The 10,532-nt window shown below is 51.4% G+C and overlaps 1 protein-coding gene and 1 pseudogene across 1 annotated transcript in view; both read right to left on the bottom strand.

The window, feature by feature from the left end:
* The window catches only part of kctd17 (potassium channel tetramerization domain containing 17), a 27,860-nt gene that overhangs the window by 4,735 nt on the left and 12,593 nt on the right, over nucleotides 1–10,532 (bottom strand). The window contains exons 2-3 of the mRNA XM_056297591.1: nucleotides 3,395–3,503; nucleotides 2,684–2,810 (exon numbers count right to left, since the gene is read on the bottom strand). Of these exons, the coding sequence (XP_056153566.1) occupies nucleotides 2,684–2,810; nucleotides 3,395–3,503 (236 nt within the window). The remainder of the gene's footprint in view (nucleotides 1–2,683; nucleotides 2,811–3,394; nucleotides 3,504–10,532) is intronic.
* Nucleotides 6,512–10,532, bottom strand: part of LOC130127385 (60S ribosomal protein L28-like) — a 16,160-nt pseudogene continuing 12,139 nt past the window's right edge.

The raw sequence follows: 10,532 nt of genomic DNA, 5'->3' as shown, positions 1-10,532 counted from the left end.
CTCGTGACTCGTGATCCCAAATTTACCCAAAACTCAGCGATGAGAGGGTCCATCCGGGTAAACGGAGCCCACAAAAACCAGGAGAACAGGACGAAAGCCGGGGGTCGAAGGTAGCGCCTCCGGCTGGGCTTCAGCAGCACGGTATGAAATCTGAATCCAGTATCGAACCTACTCATCCATCCGTCCATCATCCCGACCGCTTCTCCTGCTCTCAGGGTGGCGGGGATGCTGGAGCCCATCCAGCAGCCACTGGGCGGCAGGCGGGGAGACACCCTGGACGGGCCGCCAGGCCACCACACTCGAATCTACTTATTGAATCCAAATCCATTCAAATCCCACATTAAACCTTTTTGCTAAATCATATAAAAAAATCAACTCGTCATGTTTAATAGCAGCTATTTGGACCAATTTTTGCTGATGGGTCATGATGTCAGAAGCAAACATAAATAATTAAATAAACGAAGCGTGCAGCCTGTGCAAGCACAGATGAGCCCACATGACACCGCCTCCTATTAAATCCAGAGTAAAAATCTAAAGACCTTTCTACTACAGTACTGTTTTATTATGGCCACAGCAACCGATGGTAGTTGTAGAACAAAGGTCTGGATTTGGGGGAGGGGGGGTTCAATAATTCGTTTAACTGAGTGAATATTTCATCAATTCAGAACCGTTTCCAAAACAGACCAGCTATCGAAGCCCGACCCTAACGGTCTTGATGCATGCTCAATGGCCCAGGTAAGAAAATCACAGGAAGTTGAATCAGTTCATCTGGACAAAGCGTTTATCGAGAGAAACACATCAGGCCAGGACTCCACAGTCTACACCATCTCCAGCCCAGGACTCCAGTCTACACCATCTCCAGGCCAAGACTCCACAGTCTACACCATCTCCAGGCCAAGACTCCACAGTCTATACCATCTCCAGGCCAGGACTCCACAGTCTACACCATCTCCAGCCCAGGACTCCAGTCTACACCATCTCCAGGCCAAGACTCCACAGTCTACACCATCTCCAGGCCAGGACTCCACAGCCTACACCATCCAGGCCAAGACTCCATAGTCTACACCATCTCCAGGCTAGGACTCCACAGTCTACACCATCTCCAGGCCAGGACTCCATAGTCTACACCATCTCCAGGCCAAGACTCCACAGTCTACACCATCTCCAGGCCAAGACTCCATAGTCTACACCATCTCCAGCCCAGGACTCCACAGTCCAGGCCAGGACTCCACAGTCTACACCATCTCCAGGCCAGGACTCCACAGTCTACACCATCTACAGGCCAGTGGCCACTCCTTCAGGGATGAGGATGTGCACATCCTTGATAGGGAGGAACGGTGGTTTGAACAGGGGGTCAAAGAGGCCATCTATGTGAAGAGGGAACGACCATCCCTGAATCGGGGGGGGGGGGGGGGACTAAGAGTACATCTGTCGCCACCTTACAATGCTGTGATTGCAACCACTCCCCAATCCTCTGTGAACAGTACACATGACCACTGTAACTCTAGTTAATGGCCACGCCCATATTTGCATATGAAACCGGTTGTTGGTTTCGGTCGTGTTGTTTATAAGGGTGGGGATACCTCCAGTCAGCTGAGACTGAAGAGGTCACTTAGATGACCCCCCCCCCCTTTTTCTCCCCAATTGTATCCGGCCAATTACCCCACTCTTCCAAGCCATCCTGGTTGCTGCTCCGCCCCCTCTGCCGACCCGGGGAGGGCTGCAGACTACCACATGCCTCCTCCCATACATGTGGATTCACCAGCCGCTTCTTTTCACCTGACAGTGAGGAGTTTCGCCAGGGGGACGTAGTGCATGGGAGGATCACGCTATTACCCCCAGTTCTCCTCCCCCCTGAACAGGCGCCCCCAACTGACCAGAGGAGGCACTAGTGCGGCGACCAGGACACATACCCACATCCGGCTTCCCACCCGCAGACACGGCTAATTGTGTCTGTAGGGACGCCCGACCAAGCCGGAGGTAACGCGGGGATTCGAACCGGCGATCCCCGTGTTGGTAGGCAGCGGAATAAACCGCCACGCCACCCGGACGCCCTCTGTGACCCAACCCGAACAGCAATTCAGCATAGCATAAAATCCACACGGTCGTTGTTTAAGTGTGCTAGAGAATCGCTGACACGTGAAGCCGCCTGCAGGAGAGAGTGAGTAGTGTTTTAAAGCTGAACGAGGGAGAGACCGGAAAGGAGCGGTGAGAGAGAGAGAGAGAGAGACGGCCGTGGGCGAGCTGGACAGCGAGTGTCTTCACGCTGACACGTGTGTGTGTGCGTTTAGCTAAGCCAGCGGCGGCTGGTGGAGTACACCGCTGCACAATACCAAGAGGGCGAGCGTGCAACGGCAAAGAGCAGATGGATTCTACAGAAGCAAGTGTGGAGACAACGAGGAGAGACAGGCGGAGGAGGAGGAGGGGCGGGAGGGAGAAGGAGATCTACGGGGAAGCGGAGGAGGGTGAAATCAAATAAAACATGGGGGAGTGACCGCGGGGCATTTCAGTTGCTGCAGAGACAGACAGGGTATCGGCAGCGTGTGCTGCAACACACGGACCTATAAAACACTTGGGACTTGGGATTCAAACCAGCGAACTTCAGTTGGGAGGATGACCCCTCTCACCAGTAAGTTACCCGGTGTGTGTGTGCGTGCTCATGTGTGCTCATTTGCATGTTCACGTGTGTGTGTGTGGGGGGGAGGGGCTCCTCCTTACCTGCGTGGCCTTGGAGTCTCTCTCCAGGATCCTCTCCTTGATGAGTTTGATCAGCGGGGTGATGTTGTAGAACTCCGCCTCCTCCAGGACACCTGCTGACACAACAGGAACAGAACAACTCAAGCCGCCGCGTGACGGAGGGCCGCGGTGCCCCCGGGCCGTGGCCGCAGGACCACGCCAGGGTGCTCAGGACGGCACGTGTCCCCAGGCTGGCCGTTGGTCTAAACGAGCCTTGGTCTCTGACCGGGCGGAGTGGCGGTCTACCAACACGGGGGTCGCCGGTTTGAGCGGCAACGTTTAAGCGTTTCGGGGATCTCTGCTGTCGCGACTACCGTGGCGCACAGCCGGCCTGCCGGGTGTCGCCATGCTGAGACTCAACGGGGTGCAGCGACGTGCAACGCACAACACGCAGCGTGTCAGCGTTGTGTAACAGCGTTGCCGATCACCGTCAACACCGGCGAGTAAACGCCACAACAGGCCCACGCCGGCATGTCTGCAAGCATCCGGCCCCTCGGTACTCCTGGAAACATTCCCCGGGCGGTTTGCTAGCTTAGCCGGCATTAAAAAAACTACTCAAAACAAACCCCCCCCCCCAGTCCCCACCCATCTGGGCGACCCCGGATCACAGTGCAAGCCCCCCCCCCCCACCATGTGTTATCGCATTACAGGCAGAGACCTTCTTCAGCCAGCTCCTTGTTGTAGACCAGCTTGCCGTGGCGCAGGTAGTTGAGGATGGGGCCGAAGTAGGTGGGGTCCCGGTCGATGACGTAGGCGCCCGTCTCGTCCTGTGGCAGACAAGGAACAGAACAACACACACAAACCTTAACCCTCGTTCCCTTTAACCACCAGGCAACGACTGACAAACCGTAGACAGACATACGACGTTCCAGGTACATGAATGCATTTCTTCTTCACTTCTTCTTCTTTTTTACCCCCCCTCCCCCCGTTTCTCCCCAGTTACCCCCCTCTGCTGACCCGGGGAGGGCTGCAGACTACCACATGCCTCCTCCCATACATGTGGAGTCGCCAGCCGCTTCTTTTCACCCGACAGTGAGGAGGTTCACCGGGGGGACGTAGCGCGTGGGAGGATCACGCTATTCCCCCCCCAGTCCCCCCCCCCCCCAAAGAGGCGCCCCGATTGACCAGAGGAGGCGCTGGTGCAGTGACCAGGATACATACCCACATCCGGGCTTCCCACCCGCAGACACGGCCAATTGTGTCTGTAGGGACGCCTGACGAATCCGGGGGTAACACTGGGAATCAAACCGGCGATCCCCGTGTTGGTAGGCAACGGAATAGACCGCCACGCTACCCGGACGCCCGGCAGCACAAATTTTTCTGCAAGCCTTCACTGTCACGGCCTCTGATGCCGAGGTCTTCATTGGGAGTGATGGAGGAGGACAGGAGTAGGAACCAGTATATTAGAGGGACATCTCAGGTTGGACGGTTGGGAGACAAAGCAAGAGAGACAAGATGGAGATGGTGTGGACATGTGTGGAGGAGAGATGCTGGGTATACTGGGGGAAGGATGCTGAATATGGAGCTGCCAGGGAAGAGGAAAAGAGGAAGGCCAAAGAGGAGGTTTATGGATGTGGTGAGGGAGGACATGCAGGTGGCTGGTGTGACAGAGGACAGGAAGAGATGGAGACGGATGATCCGCTCTGGCGCCCCCTAACGGGAGCAGCTGAAAGTAGTAGTAGTAGTAGTAGTAGTAGTAGTAGTCGTCACTGTGATGGCCTCTCCCACCCAGCTCCTGCATCGCATACCTCCACCATCCGAACACCGAGTCCTGTCCAGCTCCCCTTAGTTACCCGTTTACCCCACAGCTGCTGCCAATTCCCCAAATCATATTTCTGCGTATTTAAACTCTGCCGTTCGGTTTGATCCCGATTCCGTCACGTCTGCTACCATTAAACCTTTCGTCCCATCTGCGTCCACGTCTGCATGCGGGCCCTCCGTTCCCGGACCCCCCGCGTGACACTCGCTGCTTCACCGTGTCATTATTCTGACTCTGTTCGCGGGTTCGAGTCCCAGGAAAGAAAGCGTGCCGTGTCGTGTCTGTGCTGCGGGTGCGGCTGCTTGTCAGAAAGATTAGATCGCATTAGGGAGATTTTCTTTTGGGCAATTACAATTAAACTGAGGTTAACAAAGGTCAGGCTGCTAAAGTTTCATACAGTGGAGCTCTATTTAACACCACCCACCCCCACACCACCACCACCACCCCCCCACCCACCGACTAAAGAACGGCTCTGCTGCTGCTGCTCTATTTTCTGGCTCTGTTTCATTTGAGAGGCACTCCTGTTCTTCTCTGGTCTGGTCTGGTCTGGTCTGTCCTGTTCCAGGTCTGCTTGGCGGTTATGTAACGACGAGGATACCCCTCCCTCCCCCCAGCTGCCCTTCCTCGTGACGACGGCTCGAAGCAAAGTTCCCCATTTAGAGGTGAAAGCATAAAAGGCAGCCACTGTTCGAGACCATAAAAACAGATGAAGAGAAGAAAGAGAAGGGGGGGGAGGGGGCGGGGGGGTGGAGAGACGGTACAACAGCGGATGTTTAAAGAACACTCGTCACATCTGGTGAGTGTGTGCCATCATTAGAGCACAGTTCAACGACTCGACCCTGAAGAGAGAGTGAGACAGAATGAGAGGCATGTTTGGGTCACACAGAAGTGGTTTTCACCCCAGTCTCCAGCGTGAGAGGGGGGGGTGGGGTGGGGTGTGAGGGGTAAAAACGGGTCCAGAGTAAAACGGCCGTACTGAGTCATGACGGTTCCGATCCCAATGACCAGATGCTGGGAGGGCGTTTGAGGTCTCTACATGTGTGAATCCGAGTCGTTTGAGTTCTTAAGCAGGGAAGCAGACTCGTGTGCCAGAATTCAAACCGCTCCGGGCGGCGTGGCGGTCTGCTCCGTTGCCTAGCAACACGGGGATCTCCGGTTCGAATCCGCCCGGAAGAGGGGGGTAATTGGAATTGGCCTGATACAATCGGGGAGAAGAAAACAACCTAAAAAGAAACGGTAACTTTTGATATATATCTATATAGATACATACTAGACCAGTGTTTCTCAACCCAGTCCTCAAGGACCCCCTATCCTGCAGGTTTTCATTGTAACCCTGCATAGGTAGCCCTGCTTGTACTTACTCGACCAATCACCTCGCAGCACTTAGTTATGCAAGGTGTGCAACATGTGACAAAATTCATCGCTGATTGGTTGAATAACTACAAACAGGTACCTATTCAGGGTTGCAATGAAAATCTGCAGGATAGGGGGTCCTTGAGGACTGGGTTGAGAAACACTGCACTAGATAGCTAGCTAGATATACTCCCCCCTCCCCCCCATCAGATTCAGTGCTGGTTTAGCAGGGTCGGGCAGTCTTACCCAGAAGGGGCCGGTGTGGGTGAAGGTTTTTGTTCCAGCCAAGCAGTTACACACCTGATCCCACTAATCCACCAGTAGAGTCCCTGCTGAGGAACTTGATCAGGAGACACAGGTGTGTAACTGCTTGGTCGGGACAAAAACCTGCACCCACACCGGCCCCTTTCTGGGTAAGGCTGCCCACCCCTGGCCCACGCAGGGAATTCCGGGGCCAACTGGAGCCTCGCCCTCTCTCATGACTCGCATCCGCGGAGGGAGTTACGTTCATAACGCAACCGTGAATAAAGAATACTTACCTGTTGACAATAAAAAGCTGTCTATCGGTTACGTTACCCGCGCACGCGTAGATCAACAGATAGCCCGACACTGGTCACGGGTTGTTTTTGTACGATTTCACATGTTGTTTACTTATACATCAATTCACGCTCTCCCGGAAGCCGTGCTGCGCTCGTTTCTGACGACACCACGCTTCCGGCTCTTCAGGACGGCACCGGCACCACGCACGGAAGCCACGCGCAGGTCCTTCCTGGAGCTGTCCCTGCGAACAGCGCCTCTGGCTGCTCGGGGTGGCGCGGCAGCTCTTACCGAGGGCCATCTTCTCGCAAGAAGCGGCAGGTCTGCGCTGACCCGCACGCCTCTTCAACACAACGACGACGCCCTTGCCGTCTGCCCACCAAGCCGCACACCTGCGCACCAAGCCGCACACCTGCGCACCAAGCCGCTGAAGCGAAACGACTTCCTGGACTTGAGATTGTTGGGTTCAGCGCTGCAGGGCTGCCGGCCCATTCCGCTCGATCAGGAGGCTGGAGCAATTTCTGATCACCAGCCACTGCAGAAGAGAAGACAGGGCTAACCTAGCACAACAACCAAGCCGCCTTGTGGCGGACGACCAGAGCCGGAGGAGAGCTTCACTTCCGGTACTAAACTGAACTTCCGTGTGACGAAAGCAGTCGCATGCCTCTGATTGGCTTGAATTCAGGGCTTTCCGCCAGGCGGCTTCCGGGTTTGGAAACGATGGCAGGAAAACATAAGAAGCGTCGAAGAAACGTTTCTGATGCTCCAGATGGGGGAAAAGAAATGAAACTTGGCGTTCACAGAAAGGATTAAAGTTAAAAAATTAAAAAAGAAAGGGATCGACGGCGAGGAAAAACACGGATATCCGTTGGTGTAGCTTTTCCTCGTTGGAGAGCGCTGAACGAAGTAATTACTCACTGCCAGAAGGGGGAGACAAAACTTCCCCACTGCAGGTTTAAAGCGCCCCAAATAACAATCACTGACAATATACTCACTGACAATATACTCACTGACAAAATACTCACTGACAATATACTCACTGAAAATATACTCACTGACAAAATACTCACTGACAATATACTCACTGCCAGAAGGGGGAGACAAAACTTCTGCACTGCAGGTTTAAAGCGCCCTAAATAACAATCACTGACAAAATACTCACTGACAAAATACTCACTGACAATATACTCACTGACAAAATACTCACTGACAATATACTCACTGACAATATACTCACTGACAAAATACTCACTGACGATATACTCACTGCCAGAAGGGGGAGACAAAACTTCCCCACTGCAGGTTTAAAGTGCCCTAAATAACAATCACTGACAATATAGTCACTGACAAAATACTCACTGACAAAATACTCACGGGTGAATTCACTGAGCTTTTTGTCGGATTAATGGAAATACAGCCTATCATTCTTTAATTCATCAACAGATTCGACTGTGGCTACCTAAGGCTCAGACTGGGCTTTCCTGGCTTTGCTCACGATCGCCGATCCCTGGATTTGTACTGCTAGCACATTCTGCTGCTAGCTAGCACGGGCTCGTTTTTAGCTAAAGTAGCTAGCTAGTATTACAAGACAGAGACTTTGGTCTCTCTCCAAAGCAGTGGCGCCCCCAGGTGTGGCCAGGGGTGGCCACGGCCACCCCGATACCATCCCTGCCCCCCCCGCTGGCCCCCCCAGCCACGAGTCGCATATGCAGAATATGCTTCTGATTATGCAGAATAAGCTTCTATCTGATATCTTACATTAGGTGCTGTTCATTTAAATCAATAATGTATATGTTTCTTAACTCTCATATTGACAGTTTTCCACTAGCCTATACAGTACACTACAACAGCAGCATAGAATTCCCGAAATTCAGTCATGGCTTTTCGTTTTGGTGTGCCACCCCAAGATTTTCAGTGGCCCCATTTGGCCCCCCCCCCTATGAAACATGTCTGGGGGCGCCACTGCTCCAAAGACTCCGGAATGCTCTTGCCTGTGACAGTCGTGGTCTGCCACTCGAGAGATTCACATCCTTCTCCCTCACAAAAGCTGGATTGTATACAACACCCTGTGAAGCTGCTCCCGAGGGCGAACAGAGTGACTGCTAAAGAGCTGAACGTGATTGGATGCCGAGATGGCAGGAACATAAGACGTGACAAGCTATTCAAACAAGCCCAGGAAAAGATGTCACACAGCTGTTCCCATTAAATGCATCGGCGCATGTAAACACCAGACCTTATTGGATGTTTATCAATCAGATGTATAATCAGGTGATCATTTATCAAAAATCTGATTGTATAAATGATTCATGACAGCGCCGGTAGTCATCCCCACAATGTCGTCACAATATCGACATCACGATATCCGGTCCAAAAATATTGTGGTATTTAATTTTGTCCATATCACCCAGCCCTAATATATATCCATAAGAGGGTGATGGACACACACACACAACACACACACACACACACACACACACACACACACACACACACACACACACACACACACACACACACACACACACACAACACTGTGATACACTGCAGGATGGAAGTGGAGTTGGAATGAGAGAGAGAGGGAGAGAGGGAGAGAGAGAGAGAGAGAGAGAGAGAGAGAGAGAGAGAGAGAGAGAGAGAGAGAGAGAGAGAGAGAGAGAGAGAGAGAGAGAGAGAGAGAGAGAGGGAGAGGGAGAGAGAGAGAGAGAGAGAGAGAGAGAGAGAGAGAGAGAGAGAGAGAGAGAGAGAGAGAGAGAGGGAGAGAGAGAGAGGGAGAGGGAGAGATGGAGAGGGAGAGGGAGAGAGAGAGAGGGACAGGGAGAGAGGGAGAGGGAGAGGGAGAGAGGGAGAGAGAGAGAGGGAGAGAGGGAGAGGGAGAGGGAGAGAGAGAGAGGGAGAGGGAATGAGGAAACTGGACAAAGCAGAGATTGAGGATTCCCTGATCAGGAACACAGACAACAAAAAGCAGCAAGAGTCAGTGACCTCCCATTAGAAATTAAAATGACCCAAATTTCTCCATTCACCCGTCCACCATGTCTGGTTCACTTCCGTCTAATTCAGGCTCATGGGAGCAGCGACTGGGCAGAAGGCCAGGAGACCCCATGTACACCGGTCCAACACCAGTCCAACTCCCATTTATACCCATGGTTAACGTCAAGTCTATAATTCCCCACTTGGGAAACACTGTTAAGCCTGTAAACTTGTATTTGGGTCACTTGGCTGATGTTCTGGTCCAGACTGATTCATAATGAATGATCAGGGCACTACAGTGGGACGCATGGCTGCTGATGGAATTGAACCTGAGTAAACCCCGACACCTAACCCTGAATCTGACCCAAGTCAGTGTCCTGCCCTAACACATACATCAGGTTACATACACACACATACATACATACAGTATATACATACAGTACATAGATGCAACATACATATGGAACATACATACAACATACATAGAGTATATACATACAACATAGCAAATCTGTCATTTGTGATATTGGGCTATACAAATAAAATTGATTTGACTTGACAGTACATACATACAACATACGTACATACATACATACAGTGCATACATACAACATACCTACAGTACATACATACAACATACGTACGTACATACATACAGTGCATACATACAACATACCTACAGCACATACATACAACATACGTACATACATACATACATACATACAGTGCATACATACAACATACCTACAGTACTTACATACAACATACGTACATACATACAGTGCACACATACAACATACCTACAGTACATACATACATACATACATACATACATACATACATACATACATACATACATACGGTGCATACATACAACATATGTACAGTGCATATATACAACACACATACGGTACATACATCCAACATACATACAGTACATACATACAACATATGTACATAAATACAACATACATACAGTGCATACATACGACATACATACAGTGCATATATACAACATATGTACATAAATACAACATACATACAGTGCATACATACAACATACGTACAGTGCATATATACAACATATGTACATAAATACAACATACATACAGTGCATACATACGACATACATACAGTGCATACAGTGAATACATCCAACATATGTACATGCATCCAACAT

The sequence above is a fragment of the Lampris incognitus genome, chromosome 17 (assembly GCF_029633865.1).
Source record: "Lampris incognitus isolate fLamInc1 chromosome 17, fLamInc1.hap2, whole genome shotgun sequence".
In the NCBI taxonomy this organism is placed as follows: Eukaryota; Metazoa; Chordata; class Actinopteri; order Lampriformes; family Lampridae; genus Lampris; species Lampris incognitus.
This window is presented reverse-complemented; position numbering and strand designations above follow the sequence as displayed.